Source organism: Monopterus albus, unplaced genomic scaffold (genome assembly GCF_001952655.1).
Source record: "Monopterus albus unplaced genomic scaffold, M_albus_1.0 scaffold470.1, whole genome shotgun sequence".
NCBI classification, from domain to species: Eukaryota; Metazoa; Chordata; class Actinopteri; order Synbranchiformes; family Synbranchidae; genus Monopterus; species Monopterus albus.
The window spans coordinates 96,130-118,988 of NW_018128350.1; the positions used below are offsets into that span (position 1 = coordinate 96,130).

Sequence of the window (22,859 nt, forward strand, 5' to 3'; positions counted from 1 at the left end):
ATTAAAGGGTTTAAATCTCTTTTCACTTACTGCTTCAAAAGCTCTTTTGTACTCCGCCAGCTTCTCCTGACTGAAAATGCAATACTTTGCCAAAAAGTCGACTGGAAGGAGGAGAGAAGAAGACAAAGATAAATCTGCAGAGCTTGGAAAATGCATGTTAACTGTACTTTCTAACTGCACACAAACAACATTTCAGCAGAAAAAATGGTCAGTTGTTCTATGTAATCGCAAATAAAACTGAGATTTCCAGTTTAGGCTGCTCTGTGTGTGTGTGTGCAGAGTAGATTAGGGCAATATTTCTTTCCTGTGGCCACACTGGGGTCAGGGCGGGTGAGTGGTTCACACTGTGTCCTGTTGGCCATGATCTGTGGCGGGGCGGGGGGGGGGTGGGGTGGGGGTAGAGGTGTGGGGGCAGAGTGGCACTTGGCTCTTTTTCTTTTTATAGAGAAAGTGAGACGAAGAGATGCTGGGGAAGTCGCAGCAGTCAAGAACCTAAAACTAACCAAATTATTCTGCTTTATCATGACGGAGGTACAGTATCTACTGTGAGTGAATATCTTGCAGCAGATGATTACAACATGAAGAAGCAGTAATAGTGACTGAGTAAGAAACTAGAAAAATATTTGGGCCAACAAAGCAACAGAAGAGACAAATTCTGACCTCTAAGCAGAGTCGAAACAAATGATCGATTAGTTGATCATCAGAAAATTAATCGGAAACACTTTTTTCTAGCAAAAGTAAAAAATTGTTTTGTTGTTCCAGGTTCTCAGATGTATTTTATTTGTTTTATGTAAAAGAAAACTGACTTTGTGTTTTGCACTGTTACTTGGACAAAGCAAGACACATGAAGATGTCACCTCGAGCTCTGAGAAATAGTGGTTTCATCGAACAATCAGAAAAAAAATTGGCATATTACCTGAATATAAATCTAATGATTAGTTGTAGTCCTACGTGTACATCTAATAACACCTCAGCTCAGCTTTTTGCCTTTTCAGTTGTGTGATTTAACTGATTATTACACTGATTATTATGCATGAGCCACAGAAATAAGCAGCTGTTTTCTTAAAAAAATGCAGTAAATAAAATTCGTTTTTTAATCACTTTGTGGCATTTTATAACTTTTTTGATCATAATCCTTTTGCTCTTATCAGACAAAAACAGTTAAATATTTACTAGGCTTAAATATAATGATCAATGCATATCCTCAAATAAAAAAACAATGATTATATGATGGGCACAAACTGATGCAAAGGACACCCATGAATACTTCAGCGGGTACATTTAAGAGGGAGAGAGACTTGGAAAAAAGGGGTGGGGGAAAATGGGGCCTTTTAAGCTGCTGCCACTTCAATTTAGGAGATGAGAATGAGTCTACTGAATAATGGATCTATTCATTGGTTTGCAGAAGAAAGAGGAGCAGCAGAGTTGATATCAGTCTGGACTTAAACCCCTGGACCTCTGGGGTTTCTCTGCAATAGCAGGGGGGCCGTTTGAATCTGCCATTTATCAGCTTAGGCCTAATCAAAACCAGGCCTGCCATAGCCTCGTCTTTTCACATGCAAAATGTTACATTCGCATCTAGTCAACTTGACTTGTTAAAGCTTGATTGATCAAAAAACCTGCAGGCTGGCTCTACGCATCTGTTTGCAAATATCTGTGATGAGAAGAGGCTGCAGGATGAGGATCTGGAGTCACACACGCAGCCGCTGCTGAGCCTACATGAGATCGAGCAGGGATTTAAAGTCCTCTCTCTTCAAAAGACACACAGAGTCACACAGTGGCTGGATCAGTGCACTGGTCAATCTGCTAAAATGAAATGGCAGCTTGTGTGACAGAATGAATAGATCCACCTTCTCTTTTTTTTTTTTTTTTTTTCCAAGACTTGGTTTATACAAGTCTCACAAACTCTCTCTTGCGAGACTTTTTTTTCTAACAAAATTAAGTAGTACATGATAATTTAACGATTTTCTTGAATGGGCATTAAAATCCAGACACTTGTGCGTTTACGTGATCTTGCCTGACATCCATGGTGCCATTGTTAAAGCGGAATTTTTCAACTGCGCCCAGTTTTGTGGATATATTTTCCCTCCTGCTGTCCAGGAATGTTCCTGTACAGGGACTCTCTGTTTTACCTGATGGGTCTAACCTACAAGCAGTCGGCCTGTGAAGCCCCCGCGGCAGTGAATGATCAGCTCATCAACACTGGATTCCCCCGGAGCACAATCTGTTTGTCTTGACTGCTTGCAGCCAGTGTGTCTGATGTATGTGATGTGTTGCTGGTTAACGATCCATGATGTTATTGTCGGCGCTACACTACCTGTTGAATTTAGTTTCACTACTTTGGGACTGTATGTGGTCATGTAGGGGAAGACGCAGCGACCACCGGTTGGATTTACCGATCTTGGAGCTACTTGGAAGGGATCGATGTTTCCACTACTCATTGGGACTTAACGGTAAGTTTAAAAAACACACGTTACAAAAACAAGGCAACAATGGACATTAGAGAGAATTGTTGTAAGGCTGGAGAAGTTACCATGTCTATATTATGGCAGTTAAAATATGGGGTTTCACAACTACCCGCTTTGTTTAGAGTGTCACCCATCTCTTTTCATCAGTACATTATGTTGTTTACCTATGTATGGAGGAGACATTCTAATTAATTAATGCTGCTGTAGTTTGTTGTGCTGTCCACTTTTGATGCAACACTGGCAGCAGGAGCTGTGAGCATTCATGAACTATGTGAAGAGGCTCTCTGGTTTTATAGTTCTGACCAAACCATTTGGAGTTATGAGGGGTGCCAAGCTAATCTAGAGGTACCCAGGATTAAACATTAAAAGGCTGGAAATGAGCAGATTGAGCAGGACATGGGGACTTTAAACTATTACCCGTGATACACTGTGATGTAAAGTCATCAATATCAAACTGTTCTGCAACAATGCAGACTAAATGCTGTTCTTTGAAGAAAGTACAGTTGAAGTGGGTTCAACCTCAACATCAGCCCTGACCGCAGCCTTGCTTGCTCTCGTCTGCACTGCTGCTCTCTCTGCTGCTGTGTCTCATACACACACACAGGAGCTGCCGTGAAGTGGTGCTGGAGAAGGTCGGGGGCTGCTGAGGGGAGCACTCCGTCAGGGAATCGGCCGGACAAAAGGTGCAGTGGAGTGAGAGATTGAGGGAGGAAGCAAGCAGCAAGGACTGGTGCAGGAGAGGGACAAAGGAAAGGCAGTAAAGCCTCCTGCCTGATAGCCTTATCTGATTCCACTCCAGCGCTTGATGGCTTTTTTTTTTTTTATGTCACCTCGAGCTCTGAGAAAGTGGTTTCATCGAACAATCAGAAAAAAAATTGGCATATTACCTGAATATAAATCTAATGATTAGTTGTAGTCCTACGTGTACATCTAATAACACCTCAGCTCAGCTTTTTGCCTTTTCAGTTGTGTGATTTAACTGATTATTACACTGATTATTATGCATGAGCCACAGAAATAAGCAGCTGTTTTCTTAAAAAAATGCAGTAAATAAAACTCGTTTTTTAATCACTTTGTGGAATTTTATAACTTTTTTGATCATAATCCTTTTGCTCTTATCAGACAAAAACAGTTAAATATTTACTAGGCTTAAATATAATGATCAATGCATATCCTCAAATAAAAAAACAATGATTATATGATGGGCACAAACTGATGCAAAGGACACCCATGAATACTTCAGCGGGTACATTTAAGAGGGAGAGAGACTTGGAAAAAAGGGGTGGGGGAAAATGGGGCCTTTTAAGCTGCTGCCACTTCAATTTAGGAGATGAGAATGAGTCTACTGAATAATGGATCTATTCATTGGTTTGCAGAAGAAAGAGGAGCAGCAGAGTTGATATCAGTCTGGACTTAAACCCCTGGACCTCTGGGGTTTCTCTGCAATAGCAGGGGGGCCGTTTGAATCTGCCATTTATCAGCTTAGGCCTAATCAAAACCAGGCCTGCCATAGCCTCGTCTTTTCACATGCAAAATGTTACATTCGCATCTAGTCAACTTGACTTGTTAAAGCTTGATTGATCAAAAAACCTGCAGGCTGGCTCTACGCATCTGTTTGCAAATATCTGTGATGAGAAGAGGCTGCAGGATGAGGATCTGGAGTCACACACGCAGCCGCTGCTGAGCCTACATGAGATCGAGCAGGGATTTAAAGTCCTCTCTCTTCAAAAGACACACAGAGTCACACAGTGGCTGGATCAGTGCACTGGTCAATCTGCTAAAATGAAATGGCAGCTTGTGTGACAGAATGAATAGATCCACCTTCTCTTTTTTTTTTTTTTTTTTCAAAAGGGCAGTCTGAGGGGGGACTCACAGACCATCTGGAGATGCGTTGGCAGTGATCTGTGCTGACCTCACTCAGTCTAACAACACAGACTTTTAAAGCAACCTAATGTTGATTTTTTATGTTTCGTACTGACAGATCCATAGTGTTTTGAAGTTTCCCACTGTGTTCCAGTAATATCCAATCTTAATGCCGGTGTTATATTTTTTGTTTTCTGACTTGTCTACAATTTTATAACAGTGAATTATCATCTTGGACATGACCAAAAGCTCAAAAAATGAGATGTTCTAGTAATTCTATGCAGAACCAACTTGGTTTATACAAGTCTCACAAACTCTCTCTCTTGCAAGACTTTTTTTCTAACAAAATTAAGTAGTACATGATAATTTAACGATTTTCTTGAATGGGCATTAAATCCAGACACTTGTGCGTTTGCGTGATCTTGCCTGACATCCATGGTGCCATTGTTAAAGCGGAATTTTTCAACTGCGCCCAGTTTTGTGGATATATTTTCCCTCCTGCTGTCCAGGAATGTTCCTGTACAGGGACTCTCTGTTTTACCTGATGGGTCTAACCTACAAGCAGTCGGCCTGTGAAGCCCCCGCGGCAGTGAATGATCAGCTCATCAACACTGGATTCCCCCGGAGCACAATCTGTTTGTCTTGACTGCTTGCAGCCAGTGTGTCTGATGTATGTGATGTGTTGCTGGTTAACGATCCATGATGTTATTGTCGGCGCTACACTACCTGTTGAATTTAGTTTCACTACTTTGGGACTGTATGTGGTCATGTAGGGGAAGACGCAGCGACCACCGGTTGGATTTACCGATCTTGGAGCTACTTGGAAGGGATCGATGTTTCCACTACTCATTGGGACTTAACGGTAAGTTTAAAAAACACACGTTACAAAAACAAGGCAACAATGGACATTAGAGAGAATTGTTGTAAGGCTGGAGAAGTTACCATGTCTATATTATGGCAGTTAAAATATGGGGTTTCACAACTACCCGCTTTGTTTAGAGTGTCACCCATCTCTTTTCATCAGTACATTATGTTGTTTACCTATGTATGGAGGAGACATTCTAATTAATTAATGCTGCTGTAGTTTGTTGTGCTGTCCACTTTTGATGCAACACTGGCAGCAGGAGCTGTGAGCATTCATGAACTATGTGAAGAGGCTCTCTGGTTTTATAGTTCTGACCAAACCATTTGGAGTTATGAGGGGTGCCAAGCTAATCTAGAGGTACCCAGGATTAAACATTAAAAGGCTGGAAATGAGCAGATTGAGCAGGACATGGGGACTTTAAACTATTACCCGTGATACACTGTGATGTAAAGTCATCAATATCAAACTGTTCTGCAACAATGCAGACTAAATGCTGTTCTTTGAAGAAAGTACAGTTGAAGTGGGTTCAACCTCAACATCAGCCCTAACCGCAGCCTTGCTTGCTCTCGTCTGCACTGCTGCTCTCTCTGCTGCTGTGTCTCATACACACACACAGGAGCTGCCGTGAAGTGGTGCTGGAGAAGGTCGGGGGCTGCTGAGGGGAGCACTCCGTCAGGGAATCGGCCGGACAAAAGGTGCAGTGGAGTGAGAGATTGAGGGAGGAAGCAAGCAGCAAGGACTGGTGCAGGAGAGGGACAAAGGAAAGGCAGTAAAGCCTCCTGCCTGATAGCCTTATCTGATTCCACTCCAGCGCTTGATGGCTTTTTTTTTTTTTACCCTGCCTTTAAAGCGCACAGGTTGTGCCTTTGGTGTGAAGCCTAGCAGAAAATGTTAATCAAGAGAGGGAATGTGTGGAGAAAGGCTAGAGAAAGGGGAGAGTCACTCAGTTGAGGCCATAATCTGTAATGAGACCGAGGTGATTCAGTTGCAATTGAGAGAGGAAGAATGGGGCCATGATGATGATGAGCAGGGAGGTTCACTCTCTGACTGGCATTTGTTTTTCTGTTTTGTTCCTTTTCTCTTGCAGAGTCACTGCTCATGCACTGGTCCGCAGGCTGCAAACAGCTGTGGGTCACAACTCATTTAACACACACTTAGACGTCATTTTCGATGTCTGCAGCTGACAGATGAGAAACACTGCTGACTGCTCATCTGACAACTATTGGTACTCGTCTGTGTATGATTTATAATTCTTCCAGTGGCTGGTAGGGCTGCGTATCAAACCTCCATGCTTTTGGAGTTCAAATGAAATTTCTAGCACTGGGTATTGCCAGGTACATGCTTAGTTATTTTCTGATCAGACACTGTTGTTCCGAATTTAAATGATCATTTTTCCAATGTTAGACGCCACCAGACAACTTTTCACTAACATATTTGAGAGGTACGACTTCTTTTGTCAAGTGAATAAAGGTTTTGTAAACAATGATGTTGATATTTCCCAAAACAAGGCATCAACAAAACCTACTGAACTGGTGCAGAAACTCAGGCATTACACCTGTAATACTACTGAAAATGATCCATTCCTACAGTACAGCGTGCACAGCATATCAAAAACTGTCAAGTATGGAAAGCTATCATCTAATGCCTATCAGATTTATAGTTTGTGTTTTTATTCTCTGATCAGATCGTATATTTTTCACATTATAATTTTGCCAAATGTAGGCTACTTTTTGTTTTTGCAGATGTCTTCTAAAGGTGGGAAACCTTCAGCATTTGAGAAATGTTACTTCTTTTGGTAAATTAAAAGATGTATTTGTAGAAATATCCCCCAAGGTAACAGCATCATAAGATCGTGGCATCAGTATCAAAGTCCGGGTACTGTACTGTCAAATGTACTGAACATTTGGAAATCATATCCAGACCTGCTAACCAGTTTGGTGCCTTACTAATGTGTAGCTATATAAAAAGCAACCTACAACTAACTAAACAATGTCTGAACTGGGATGCTATTTACAGTACACGCACAGGGGTTGATTGTATTTTAAACACGCTCACTTGTTTGCTGCTCTTTTTCCGGCTTAATCCCAGACTTTTGTTTCTGTTCATCATCAGCACTGTATAAAGTGTCCCATAATGCCTTTAATAAAGGTCACATTCAGCACCGGAGAGGAGGTGGCCCCTTTTTAATAGCAGGAGAATGTCAGAGTGCAACATACCCCACACAGACAGCTCTCAAATATGTGATAAGGAGAGTGAATTTAGAGCAAATAGCCTTCACACACATATAGATAAACAGAGTCTAAACTGACCTCTAACTGTGCAGAGAATTAGGTTTATGGAATGTCTCAGGTTTTCTTAAATATGTGACGATCCTAAAAATCTACTGCCTGAATGCAATGAGACAAAGCGATAAATCATAAGTATAGTGCTACAAGATAAGGAGGTGAGAGGACTGAGTACCAAAGCAGACGTGCAAAGCCGGCCAAGCGTATCATTTCACAATAGTATAGAATGAGGTATTGTGGGATATTTTGAACAGGCTTCACATCAAAGGCAAAGATGGAAATCTTATCTGATGAAAGTGTTACAGCAAAAGGCCAGAATGCAGGAGACCAGCAGGATGTGCAGAAGCAGTGACTGTGCAGACTGATAAAGCAGTTAGACGAGCATGCAGGAGGGAAAAAGTATGAACATGTAGTGGTAATAAGCTAGTTGTGATCATCATCAGGAAATAAACTCAATAAATTATGTATGTTTAACTAAATTTCCCATTTACAGCTATGATACATCAGAAACATATTGTATGTCACCCAGATTTAACAGATCCTATAAGGAGTCCCTGTTACCAGTTAACAGTATTAACTTCACATTTCCACAAATGAAGAGTATGCATTTATTATGCATATATCTATCAGCTGAGACTTTCAGCTAAAGTCAGGCATTTCCTTTTTGTTTGTGACTCTGAAAAGGCGATTCATGCCTTCATCACCTCTAGTATTGACTAAACAAAGCAATGCTTTCCTGTCTCGTCTTCAGTTGGCCCAGAATGCTGCTGTTTAAATAGCTAAAATTCTTTATGTTTCAGTTTTTCTGTCCAGTAACCTCTTGAAGTCAAGTAATAAAGAGCTGGGCTATGCTCAATAAAACAGTTTGAATAAGGTGGTACGATGGCAGCCTGATCAGAGAGGCCACGCTAGCAGACAGCTGTCATCATCTTCCACACTGGAGGTGGAAAATCAGGGAAAAAAGTTCCTGAAAATAATTTCTGTATTGGTCATATGGGTTGTTTTCAAAAGGCAATAACAAATCTATTTAGTCTTTTAGGTTGGAAGACTTTTTAGAGAGAGCAGGAGCCATAATTTTACAAATACTGCTCTGACATGAGTGGGTGCTACAGCGAAAAAGAGGGTGACAGCATTCGATAGTATTCTCCTGCAGGCGCTGTTGTTGCTCCATGAAAACACGACTCCTCCCCCTCACTTTCTCTGAAAAGACTGAGGAGTGCGTGTTTGTGTGTGTGTGTGTGTGTGGGGGGGGTTTAAAGCTCTGGTAGGAAAACAAACAGACACACGTAGCGGCCACACTCCTGTCTCTGGCTGCACGCCATCAGCCTCACCACAATCCACAACTTAGGCTTTCTGCACACACATGCACTACCTATACCCAATCAGCTCCTGCCATAGATCCACACTGATATGCCCCCTAAATCATCTACTATACTGCAGTACCAGATCACCTGAGATAACCTCACAAAGCAAAATCATCTGCTATTATTGCCCTGCCACTCCTTGACATTGTACCATTAATAAGGCCATTGTGGAGGGTGCTCTCTGTTTGGACACCATATAATAGACTCTCTGACAGATTTACTCTGCTCTCTCTCCCTCTACCCCATCCTGTTTTCTCTATTCTGAATACAGCGGGCATATCCCACGCTGCCGCTCATCAATAGGCGGGCTGTTTGTTTGCCTAGTCATTCTGAACTGATGGTAAATACATAGAGGTATTCCAGACCAAAGCCTGAACAAACAGGGGTTACATAAAAGCACTGTACCCAAACGCACACTACGGACATCCTCTTGCACACGTACACACACACACGTTCACAAACTTGCTTTCGAATTCCCTCCATCTCTCCTTGAAGCAACTGGTCTTTCTTGTTTACCTGCGAGGCTTTATTTTTCTTTTTTCCTCTCTCAGTGAGTTGAGAACAACAGTTAGGTCTGATCTCCGCCCACAGATAGAAAACTGTAATATCGGCCGGTGGCGGGCGGGGTCAAAGCGAGGCTGGATCCTTGGTGCCAGGTGTTCCATATCAACACTGACAGTCATTGGAGACCTTGGACCACAGAGTCCCTCACACCACACCAGACGCTAAGCTGCTGTGGTTACACAAAGGAGACCACAGCAATTTGACATCAGTGTCAATCAGTGAATAGTGCTTGTTATCCAAGCACTATTCCATACTGTCCACCACGGGTGAAGCTCAGGAACAAAATGCTCTTAAGTCCATACTGTCCACCACAGGTGAAGCTCAGGAACAAAATGCTCTTAAAAGTCTAAATAAATGCATGTTGAGACTGTAAAACTGATCGAACTGTGCAGTTCATCCTGTCCTCGTTTCTCAGAGAGGATTGTCATGTGTAAACAAGACTACTGAGGGCCAAATTAATAGTAATTATTACAACATTGTCTTATATTATTTATATTTTCTTAGTATTCATGTTCATTCCATTCAGCCAAAGAGTGAGTGATCTTCCAATAAAAACGTTAACAGCCTGGATCATTATAAGATATTGCAAGATCTCAGCACTAAGCAGCAGCAGAGGAGGTGCAGACCTCACACCAGCCACTGTACCGGCATACAATTCAACAACCAGCAGCCAAGTGTGTGCCATATAAATCATGTTCCCGGCACAGTGGGAGCAGGTTTGACCTGACTCATCTCTGATGTACTCTTTATGCTTATGTACATATTCACTGTGCTCGTACTCGCCTCTGATTGTTGACTCCAAACACAAGCCTCTTGCGAGCAGCCGCTGACTGATGGCTCTATTTTGGGAATCTTTTGGCAAGTGGTCTGTGTTGGACCAAAAAGTGACAATTATCACCAGTAAGGCCTTTCAGAGCCTAATGAAGGGCCACAGTTACAAGTGTCTGGATGAGAGGTAGCAAACACACACACACACACACACAGATACAGACATTTGTGTGCATGTGCAAAGACTCACACAGCAAAACAAAAGAAACCTGGCAAACACTCAGGAGCAAAATATGATAGGACACACTTTGTAAACACACCACACCCATAAACACAAGCACAGTCACTGTGTGTCTAAAGGAACCCCAAACACACAAAACATACAATTCTATCACGAAGAACTTAATTTTCAATAATATGATATAGAAAAATCTATTGGCAGTTATTTAACTTTTTTAATTTACTTAGAGGCATTCTGATACATAATCAGCAGCACGTTTGCATGTCTTCACACTTTTCACTTTACTTCCTATTATAAATTGTTCTCTGAAGTGTCTGTACCACAATAATTTACTGTAAATTCTGGTATTCAGTGCTTTCTTGCAGCATAAATCACAACAACCTTTTGATATGTGGACTGAAATACAAACAATGAGCTTTATCCTGACTTTATCCTTCTTAATCATGAACCTACTGTAGATAACATTTGTTGAACAGTGGTGGACACAAGTGACAAGCAAAGAAAAATGGTAAATGCTAAAATATATAAAAGGTTAGTTAAAGGTTATGCAGCAATAGCTTCATTATGCTAGTGGTCATTAAGGCTGTAGTGGCAAAACCCGTGAGTGAGAAAAGTCGAGTTTGAATATTGTTATTTCTTAAATTCACAAGTAACAAAGTCTTGCTTCAAATCTAAACCAAAACTCTGGCCTTAAAAATGCTTCTTATATCTGCAATAACCTCAACCTTTAAGTAGTTTTGTTGAAATTCTTAGGAAACAGATGCTTATTAACCCATTCAGCAATTACACAGCAACATGTTCATTCATTTGGGGTGTTGTGTGTGTGTGTCCACCTGATGAATCTACGTCCAATCTTCCCTCACTTTTAGCTCTCTTTTTGGTCTCTACCAACTCCTGAGGGAAAATGTCTGGCTCTGGAGCTGCTAAATGCTCCGCTGTGTTCACCAACAAGCTGTGGGTTGGCTAAACAGTGAACAGAAACTCTCTATAAAAGCTCTGTGAAGTTGACCAGAGCTATAAATTCAGTTGATGATTCTCTAACCCAGTCACATTGTACATTATTCTCAGTATTTTGATACATGGCTATTATAAAATTCTTCATGATAGCAGCTTTAAACAAGCAAAGACCAGCCAACATTATATTGCAAAGCTGTCCTCACACTGTTGTGATAAAACTCAACCTGGCTATCACAAGAATAAGTGCAAAAGCACACACTCATACGACAACGGTCCATACTCCTGTAGCAACACAAAAGCTTTCTATCAGTAATAACCTGGCTGCAGAATAGTGAGACAGCTGCAGGGTTCTTCATCCTGCTTGATTACCGTCTGAACAAACCTGTCCAATCAGTCCCATTCAGGGGTTCCAGCACTCACAGTAGAACTCTGACCTCACTGACCTCTGCAGAGGGCCTGCCCCTCAGCCTTGACCTTAGGTGTGGATGCTTATTGTCGGACCTGCCAGCCCCGGCACTCTCACAAAGGCTTGGATGCCAGAAATTAAGCACTTGAGGGAAACTGGAGAACTCCTGGCTAAACTCCTGTTTGCAAAAAAGACAATTCTAAAAATCAAGTGCTGTAATTGAGGGGAAATGTTTAGAGTCGAGAGGACTGTTGGTAAATGCATTAGAGTATTTGTGTTATTCCTACACGGTTTATTGTGTGAACGGGATGCACAGAGGAGTGTTGGCAGACAAAGACAGCTTTAGCTTTCAAACGCCAATGAGCTGAACAACCTTTGATTTTAAACAGTTAAATATAATGTTACCATTTTCCACCAGGGGTCTGTTTTCTTATTTAAATTTATCATACTGACCTGACCGAAGCTCTCTATATCGTAGAGCTTGCACCTTATTTGACTTGTGTATAGCCTAATGTAGTTCTAAAAAGTGAATGACACTAGCTTCAACATGTTTTTAAACAATGAGTTCACTGACAGCTTTAGTTAATGTTCACACCAAAATCAGCCTCCTGTTACAAAAAAAAGCAAGCTGGTGTTGGTGTGACCATGTTGTTTAAGGAGAAACAAGGAAATATCACCCAGGATGTCCAGCTTGGTTAATAGAGCCAAGAAACTCAATAATATGCTGAAAACATTTTAATATTTTTGAGGTTATATTCTTTTACTGTTGTACTTTGACTCTCGGCAGCTTTGAGTTTTCTGCACTGTATTTAATCATGTATTACTTCATCATTTATTACTTGATTTTTCATGTACTGCCTCACTTGATTTTATGACTAGTTACTGGCTTTCAGAAAGGATTTAACTACAGTTGACAAATCATATGAAATTCCCTCTGCACTTCAGATTGCTTGTACTACTTGTTCCGGTGAGAGAATGCAGATGAGCTGTTAGGACTGTATTGGATTGCTGTATATCACACTGCAGGGCTACATGATGGAAAACAACAGCAACAACCTGAGTTAAAGTGGCTTGAAGGCCTTAAAGTTTAAGCCATAAAATAGTCAAATTATTTTTTATAATAGACTCACAATCCTCAAAGTTGGAGTGATGTTTGTGCGTGTTGCTCTTCTGAGGCGTGTTGTCCTGCAGTTTGGAAAGCATGTGAAGCGCCTTTGTTTTCCTTTCCTCTGTCAATTCATTTCTGTGGTCAAGAAAATTGGGCCTCCTTCCTCCAGCTGAGGACTCAACCTGGTCCCCCCATCCTTGATAACTGATGTCATTCTCAGTGGGGCCCCCTTGATCTGTGCTGGAACCTGGAGAAAAGGCACACCATATAAAACATAAGATATCACAAACAGTCTAGTAGGCTTGTATTATGTGAAATGTATTTATCACTTAGTAAAGGGGTTAACCTTTCAAATATCACAGTGTAATCAACACAGCCCTGTAATTCATTGTTGCTCCTGTGGAGGTAGCCACTTAGTAAAAAGCACTACAACACATTTCTGGGCCTTTAATAAGCAGTAATTCTCATCACATTATCCTCAGAAACTCTACATTCTCATCTTCCTTCAGTTCTTTAAGTGTCTCACTAAGGAGCAAACTCTCTCAGAAACAGCCATCCTTTTTGTCACTGCCCAGCCAGTTAAGAGTTCCATTATCTCCAAATACAAAGTCCACAGAATACACTACTTTGTGTAGTAGCTCAGAAATAAAAAGCGCCATCATTGCAAACTTGAGCTTAAGGAAAGCTCAGTTTGTGTTGTGCAACAGTTTCCATTAAAGCTTCTGACTCTTTTCTTTTGTTTAACTTTTGCAAACATGAGTGATACTTGTGTTAATGCATGAACAATAATTCAAATGTCTGGAGATGGTTCCACTCATAAGGAGCAGAAAGCTCGACTATTGAGGAGACGACAGGCAAAAGATTCATCAGGCTTTCAGACATGGCGCCGTGGATTCATGTTTCCTGTCAGTGAGGGCACAGAGGTCAGCAGCCCAGATTGATTCAGCTATGTCTCATTTGACAAGCCGTCTCCCGCCACACTGCGCACAATCACGTGCTTCCGCCAGCCTCTGTGTCCTGCTCAAGCCTCAATGTCACCAAAGTATGTGACAAGATGAGAAATGTATTCATCTTCAAAGCACAAATCATTTCCGTGTGTTTTCATATGCAACATAAACCACATGTCTGGGATATCTACAAGGGCACCTGGATGATTGTGATGTGAAGAAATTATTAACATTGGTTTAACACCCACATATTCAGCATCTCAAATTGTCTGACTGAAAGTCTAAAACCCAAAGATCTGCATTTTATAAACACATAAAACTGAGAGATTGACAAATCATCAATCTATTTTTTCCCTTGGTAAAATTACACAAACTATTAAGCATCAAATTTTTGATGGCTCAGTTTCTGCTGGGCTAGTAAAGATTTCAATGTTAGACACAATCTGTAAGTTCAGCCTGTTTTTATAATGTACAGTCTTTAAAGGCAGATGTAAACAGGACTATTATTATTCAGGATTTGGTTTCCTTCTTTTCAAACCATCCTATCCTAACCTCCAACACGACCTAATCCATGAATGCACAGCAGTGATTAGTGGTCAGTCCAAGCTGGAAACAAGAGCCCATCTAAAACACACAGAGCAGGTTACCATACCAACCACAGCATCTGAACACAGCAGATAGCTGGATTTGGCTGCAAACGGCCAAGTCAAATCCCCTCGCCGAACTTAAAAAGGCCACTGAAGACAATAAACACGCCACCCACAAAACACACTGTCCGTCCTTTACACACTCCCCTTGCAGCATGGTCCAGCAGCACGCATCAGGCAGAGGCAAGAAGGCTGGACTTGTATCTCTTTCTTTGCATGTTTGAGAAAGGGATGAGCACCAGCGAGACAATCTATGTACCAAGGCCTTTCACTGATGCCCACCCAGAGCTTTCACTCCTCTATCTTCTGAAAGAACAGCAGAAAGAATAAAAAGGAAAATCCTCGCCAAATTATTATTCATGGGCAGGGGATTTTCCTTTCAGGGCTCCTTTATCGAAGCTTTTCCCAACATGTCACCCTCTCTATCAGCCCTGACAAGTGCCAGTCAAAGGGTTTGAGTCCAGGTTTTTGGGGAAACACTGGAGGATTTCAGAGACAATGGCCAATGAGGCCACAGCAGCAGTGGCTTAGAGACAATGGAGACATGGCTACACTGTCAGTGTGTGGTCCTTTGGTGGGGGGGGTTTCCTTGCTTAGTACATGACTAATCTCTGCTTGCACCATCTCAGTCTTTCTGGGTCCTAATCTGTCCCCGAGCTTCCTCATTTTTCCAGAACAATCCACCAGGGTCAGTCCAGATTAGTGCCCTTTGTGGCCCTGCACATCGCTACATTCATTTGGACACTAACATCTTCAGTAGCAGCTGAATGCTAAACACCGGGGTGAACGCACATTGACCGGGGCAGCCGGGAAACAGTCATGACACAATTATAAGGGGAGGGGTTATTCCACCTATGAATTCCTGATGAGTACAAATGGACAAAGGTCTTATCATGAGCCTCACTGGGGAGCAGCAGCATTTGATCACAGTTGATTTATGGCTTCGGTTTAATCTCAGAATCACACTGTTAAGTGATCCAAAGAACTGAACAATTCACTGATGTGGAACAGGCAACAACAACAACAAACAAAACAAAAGAAAACAAACAAAAAATTGGAATCATTGAATGAAAATGTATATTTAACAGATCAACTGAGGAGCGATGCAAACTACTCAGGTGTATAGTTTCATCTGTGGCTTTAAGTTTGAAAAACAACATTTTTCTAATTAAAGAATATTTGGTTGCAATGTTGGAGCTTGATCAGTACTAAGGAATAAAATCCTGAAGATCATGGCTTCTGCTGCTTCTGTGTGTTTCCCAACTGTATGGGCGTGCAACACTAACTCACCAAAATTCTAACTGTGTCGTCTACATCAGGTGAAGTCTGACACTCTCCCTCCACATCCCCCTCTCCCACAACACCATATACTGTCACGTGGCCACCTGGGGAGGTGCAGCTCACACTGTGAAAACCTTTGGTCTAAATCATTATGGATAACACTGAAAATGCTGAACTTGCTTGTTTTGTCTCACAGGCAGACAAAACCACAAAATATCAAAGTGGTAATAACTGATTTTTAAAATTTTTCTTAACAAAAGTTGATATAGTGAGCAAAGAGCTGCCTAATTATACACACAGCAGATGTGCAGCAACATCAGCTCATGTAGAAGAATGGAGCTATGTTTGGGCAGCTCCTGCTAGAAACAAGGTTAATAAAAACCAGTATGGCTAGAGGCCGGGAACCCAAAACACGCAGCTGAGAGACTAACATGCTTTGTAAAGCTGAGATGATAATCTGGATGATGATCTTCTCTGGGTTTGCACCCCTTTCACATTACACATAATCATCTGATCCATTGTTGAGATATAAATTTTGTTTAGAGCAGCTTCAAATTTAAAACTGTGTAATACAAAGAGATGTTAAATGATAACTGAACTTGAGACTTGTTGCCATTAACCATTTCAACACAAATTCTATAAACTTCAACCAGCTATTCCTCATGCAAATGGTATCACAAGCCCATTTTCTCAACCGTCTCATATACACTTAGTCAAAATGGGGTCATTCTCTCCTTTACTTAGGAGTCCTATTGAAAGGTTGAACTACTAGCACCTCCAGGGTAACCCAATCTTACCTATCCACACAAAGACATACCACACACTGGGCATCTTTTAGATGCCATGTGACCTCAGGCGTGACCTCTCCATGCCCTGCTGATGACCCCCCCTCCGCCCCCAGTGTGACCATGCCTTTGGCCTCTAAAAGGTCAAAGCACGCAAGCTATCACCAAAATCTTCTGGATGACATCTTTTTTTTTCAGGAGTTTGCTGTGAGTTATGTTTCCATACTTTTGGCAGGTACTATATACAATGTGTATTGTGTGTACATGTATTTATTTGTGAATAACTAAACTCAGCAGCCTGAAATCAGACACAGAGGATTAGAAAGTCTCCACTCCTTTGGCCTAAAAGTTTTGCTGCAGCTTGGCCCTCAAACACAATCTCTGAGATGATGGATGTATTTGTAACATCCTCTAGGAAACACACCATGGATCATTAGCATTGTAGCAAAATGACTGATACTGGACCAGTGAGTCAGCACTGCCAAAGAAACAGACCACAGCCTGACAGATGTGGTCAAATGAAGGTGAAGAGTGATCAGTTAGCTCAAGGATGGCTCTCCACTCCACATGGTGACAGTGCTCCTGACCTTTGCCTCGTCTTGTGCTGCAAGTGTTTGTAGTCTGTACAGTAAGCACTGCCTCTAAACCATCACTCACAAATGTACACAAGCTGGCCACACAGGTGAAGGTGATACTGCGAGCCAGCTGGCCCTAGCAAGGATTAGCAGGCTTAAGTGTACCGGAGGCAAGAGAACGCCAAACATAGCACTGACAGTGAGGAGACAATGGCTCCTAATAAACCAGAGCTGACAGGGACTGAGTGGGCTTTTACTGGATCAGATGCTAATGGTGAAGTCAGGCTCTTGTATTGATGAAATATTGTTGCTATAGGCTCAGAAAAGTGCTCTGCCATAGCAGCACATACAGATTATAAAAAGTAATTATTTTCTGTTTAAATGTAAGGGACACAATACTGTGATTGGGGGGATAGGGAGAACATGAGGATCTGAACATGTTGCATGATGGACTCGGGTCTACGATCCATGAAGACGGTGACCAAGATCCTCCTTCAGACTGATCCTACAAGGAAACAGAAGACAGAAAATTTAGTCACAGTTGTGAAATTATCCATGAGATTCCTGTGTTTTCTGTTGAAGAATACTGAGGATATAACTCAATCACAAACTACTCCCAGAACCAGCAGCTCTTACAACTTTGAAACTCAAAACATAGCACTGCTTTATCAGCTCCTCCTCATTATAAATAATCCAGTGTGTGGAGACTTGGCTCGCTGACGTGCATTATGCAGATGATTGTATGACTCCTACTCTGAGCACTCCAGCTCCTTATTGTGATTGGGCATAATTGCAGGGGGCTTATGGGTCTCATTCATGCTTTTCAGAGGCTCTGTCTCATCTGTCATAAAGAGGAGATTAATCATAGATCACGTGGAGCACCTGCGTCCATTCCCCTGCAGCCCAGCATGCACAAGCCCTGTTTATCCCCCTGACCCCTCAACCCCTGTCTGATCCTAGAGGTGGTGCATCCTCCAAAAGAATTCCACCATGTCAGGCGTTTAGCCCAGCATACCCCCCATTGACAGAGCAGTGAGCTGGTGTAAAGGCTGCCTGCTCCTGTACAGTCGGGTCTCCCCCCTCCTGCAGCCTGTGACTGATTAACCACACACCTGCTGCATGCTACATGCCCTCTGTTATATTGTGTCTCAATTATCAACAACAATTTGGCTCGTCTTAATGGAATGACAGTTATAAATGCATGCCATTTCAAGTTTATAAAAGGGGGCCTTTGTGTGGGAGGGAGATTATGTGTACCAGGTTTGGGGGTATTATCTGATAGGAGTTCATTCACGAAGGTCTAGTGTTTGCTCACGACAAGCCGCAGTCCTGCTTTTGGAACAAATCTGACAGACGAACGAAGGAGGGGGGTAGAGAGTGAAAAGCGGTTTCACAAGAAGCAGCGGCACTCACCAATTTGTTTTCCAGGAGTTTCCCTGCAGAGTCGCACCTTTCAGAGCTGCTGCCAGCTGTGAAAGGCCTCAAAACACCTGACAAAACCATGCAGGAAACAGGGTCAAACTCAAGGGAGAGGAAGCAACTCTGTGTTTGCAGTTGTGGTGTAGGCAGGCAGACGGACGTGTGTGTCCACACACGTGTGTACATAAATGCCTGCCTCCAGCGCACACTTACATGCACTTGTCTTTTGTACTTCAGTGTGTGTGCACAGATATTACTAATGTACTGTATTAATTCCAATTATGGCTCTTAATCTGTGAGCAAATAATGGCCAAAAGTGAAGCAACAAAACACTGGAGGAGCACCTGTCTACAGAAGCGTGCCAGGTGCAAACATTGTTCTGGAGACAGAAGGAAGACAAGCTTCCAGCAAACTCAGATTTTCTCTTGTTGTAAACATTGGTGGCACAGATGCGTGAATATACTCTTTCACTGGTAAATTTCCAATAAACATTTTCTCTCACTTTCTTCTAGTAGAGGTTTTGATTTTATTTTTCCAGGTTATGAGATTTGTGCCTGGGATTTCTACAGCTATACTAGTAGAGTGGAGGTGAATGGGATTTAAATAGTGTTACTCATAACACTGAAAATTCACATTTAAATATTCAACAGTAACACCTCTTTCCAAAAAAACTGTGTTCATTTTACAATGGAAAATTCACAAACCTCACAGTCAGCAGTTTTCATGGGAACCATTTCTTCAGCAGAAAGTAGTTTGTTGTGAAAACTGTTTGACGAGGTTTGTGGATCTGTTTCAATGTCTGTACTGGCACATACTCAGCATGGAAAAAGGAGAGTATCACAAGGAACTTAGGTCCAGCACAGGTAATAAATCAATATTAAGCAGAGTTAAAACAGGCTGTAAAACAATATGAAAGTATCAGTGATGCTGCAGTTTTTAGTCTTGTGATGTAGCATTGTAAGAGTTCACAGCCATGCTGGCAGCTTTGTGTGACTGCACTTAGCTGTGATTCGAGCTAAATCCTACCATGGGATAAATTTGACCTGATCACAATGCTAGACAAAAAAGTCAGATGATCACCAAAGTTATTGGAGTTTATCTTCTATGGACTTTAAAACTCTGTGGCAAATTTCACATCTATCCATAAAGAGACATTTCAAGCTAAACCGCTAAAGTCAACCTCATGAGACCTTTGCTAGTGTGACTGTGACACCTTCTGGAGAGTGATGTTGTTTTTAAATTGTCTAAATCTATTTACACCAAAAATGACATTCCACTCATCTCCATTCTACTGGGATAGATGCACAAAATTCAGAAACAAATATCTCAGAACTTGCAGAAATAAACCCAAAATTATCTTAAGTGAGAGTTGTTTCTTTGGTATTTGGTTGAACTGAACTTTTAAACATCTGCTTTGTTTATCTCACTCTCAGACATGTTATCAGACTATAAAAAACAGGCACTAGACTAAATGGGTTTTCTGTACACACTCTTCTCACTTTCTTATCCACTGTTATGTATGCAGTGCTCGGTTTTAAGTGTCTCCAGTTATCTTAGTCGGACTTTCCCTGTTAATGATCCACTATAGCGGTTTGACTTGGCACATCCTGATATCTCCATAAACCTTTCCTCTCAATTGCCACACCTTCGGAGAAAAGCGGTTAGGAGCTTGCAGCGGCATGCCTCGGAGCAGATGAGAGAGGTATCGCAGCTCATTAAAAGAAAAGCCGCTCGACGCCATAAAGGCATCACTTGCTCTCAAGGCCAACCGCAGACCTAAAACACACAACTAACAGTGCTGTGTTTTTCCCCGTCTGGTCTTGTGTGTTTTCTTCTAACACACACACACGAACACACCTGTCTGACTGGTCCCTGCTGTTAAAGTGACAGTTTTTGCTTATCAAACAATCACATTCAAACTGTCTGAAAGATTTGTCGGCGCAGGCGGTTTACACTCAGTACACTGAGATTGCCTGTCAGTCCCAGTGCACTTTATAAATACACTGACAAAAATCACAGGGGAGATTTCACACAATCGCAGCTAAAATCACAGACATTTTGCATACTTACTGACTGAATTAGTGTCAGTAAGGAAACTACATCATGATTTAAAACAGTTTTGTAGTGTGTGTGAGTTGTCTCTTTTGGCTCAGTTCCCTCCTGGCATTACCAAGCCACTTATATGACATGTACGTGGAAGCTTTTACAGGATTATATTCAATCTTGGCAATACACTGCTTGCATATTTCTTTCCTTCAAGTGCCCACAAACGTCACTTTCTCCCAGGACAGATAAAGTATTTTTAAATTAATTATCTCATCTTACTGAGAAATGGACAGAAGCTTGTTAGTGGACCTTGAATTGAATTTTCTTTTGTCAAACTTGTTCAAAATTGTTGATTTTAGTATTGAATAGCATTTCTGTCACTGTGTCTTGGGTGCATTTATTATTACATTGAAGCTGTTATATTGGTTTATAGGGAAAAAGAAGGATTAAATTTGTAATAATTCCTGAGAATCTCATCAGGCATCTCTCTCATGAAGAGCTATACCTGTTGAGGTCAGGTCTGGATCATCCTGCATCCTCAGATCACTCCAGTCCTCCCCCAGTGAGAACTCTTCCTCCAAATCAAAGGGACTCTGCAGGGTATCTGGCACCGCTCGGTCCAGGAGGAGCAGCTGCACCCGGGACAGGGAGCCCAGATTTCCCGAGTCACAGCCCACCGTCAGTGCTGCCAGGCCAGGAGACAGCTCTGCAAGGGAAAGACAAAAAAGCTTAAAATATCTTGGGGTGCTGCAGCACATAATAAATAACAATGCAAGTTCTGTCAAACAGGTTTGTGTTTGCATAGATGAATCATTTGGAGAACTAAACAGAGCACCGAAGGACCTGCAATGCAAACAGTAAGCAGACAAACACGTTTTACACAGGTCTTTAAAGTCCAGTTCTACTGTCTGTCAGGAAGAAGTGTTTAAACGGGCTTATTAAAAATGTACAATTTATTGGAACCTTGCTGCCAGATTTTTACAATGACACTAATTTACATTGTAAAGCTTCCAACAAAGAAAATGAATCAGTGCATTAGTCCAATAATAGCATAAACAACAGAAAGCACTGATATTCAGTCATTATGCACAAGTAAAAGGTTTAGATACTTTGCTTTACTGAGTTTATGTAATTACTTCATTTCATTGGTTGTCACGTCTATAGTATAAGGACGTTGTTTTGATATTTTAGAACACCTGACACAGACCTGTGATGAAAATGTTGCTTTTTCAGCAGACCTAGTGTTGACAGTGGCAGGAGTGTACTAGCTTCTTCTGAATTTAAAAAACTACGAACAAGTCAATATACTGATATAAGACTAAAAAACTAGAGGCACTTTCTGTAAAATGCTAATGTCAGTATGCTAATATGCTCACACTGCTAATATGCTGCTGTTTTTCCAGGTATAATGTTTAGGTAGGCATTCGGCCAATAAGATTCATCCTGGTATGTCTTTACAAAATTCAAGGCAATTTATCAAAGAATCAAGATATTTACAACTAGACCTTCAAAAAGAATTAGACAGAGTGACTTTTGAACAGGATTAGGACTCTACCTTTTCCTGACAGAGGTGGAAAGTAACTAAGTACATTTACTCAAGTACTGTACTAAAGTGTAATTTTGAGGTATGTGTATATCACTCGAGTACTTTAATTTTCTGCTAATTCACACTTTAACCTTAAATACTGTACTTGTACTCACTACATTTATTTGATAACTTTCATTACTTGTTACTTTTCAGAAAGAGGTTAATAAAACAAAATACAGTATAATCACAAGATTTATTGATCCTTGGTTTAATATTCACAAGCTACCCAGCAGTACTTTAAATTAAAAGCATAATAAGGGATTAAAAATTAGCTACAGTATAACTTGTATAACCAGCTACAACATTAAATGTAATGTACACAATAACAGATCAATAACATTAAATAATTTGATGTACATTTTGCCATTTACCTTTGGTACTTAAAGTATATTTTCTGTTAATTTTACCTAAGTAAAATGTTGAATGCAAGACTTTTACTTGTAACAGAGTATTTTTACACTGTGGTATTGCTACTTAAGTAAACAATCTGACTACTTCTTTCGCCATTGTTCCCTGCCTTCTGTCCACACTACCCCAAACCCCATCAAAGTTCCTATCGTCACACCCAATTAAAAGAGAATCAGTGTCAGTGTGGCACGGTGCCCATGCAAATCCCCGACCCATGCTGGCTGGGTGTGGAGCTGCCATTCCTATCCGCGGGGATTTCACACAACACGCTCCG

General features: G+C 41.4%; 1 protein-coding gene across 4 annotated transcripts in view; it reads right to left on the reverse strand.

Moving 5' to 3' along the window:
* Positions 1 to 22,859, reverse strand: part of LOC109952528 (uncharacterized) — a 60,662-nt gene that overhangs the window by 6,552 nt on the left and 31,251 nt on the right. For all 4 annotated transcript variants that reach the window (XM_020587653.1, XM_020587655.1, XM_020587654.1 and 1 more), the window contains 5 exons: positions 21,095 to 21,295; positions 18,538 to 18,614; positions 17,524 to 17,629; positions 12,912 to 13,136; positions 31 to 101 (listed from right to left, as the gene is read on the reverse strand). In XM_020587653.1, the coding sequence (XP_020443309.1) occupies positions 31 to 101; positions 12,912 to 13,136; positions 17,524 to 17,629; positions 18,538 to 18,614; positions 21,095 to 21,295 (680 nt within the window). The remainder of the gene's footprint in view (positions 1 to 30; positions 102 to 12,911; positions 13,137 to 17,523; positions 17,630 to 18,537; positions 18,615 to 21,094; positions 21,296 to 22,859) is intronic.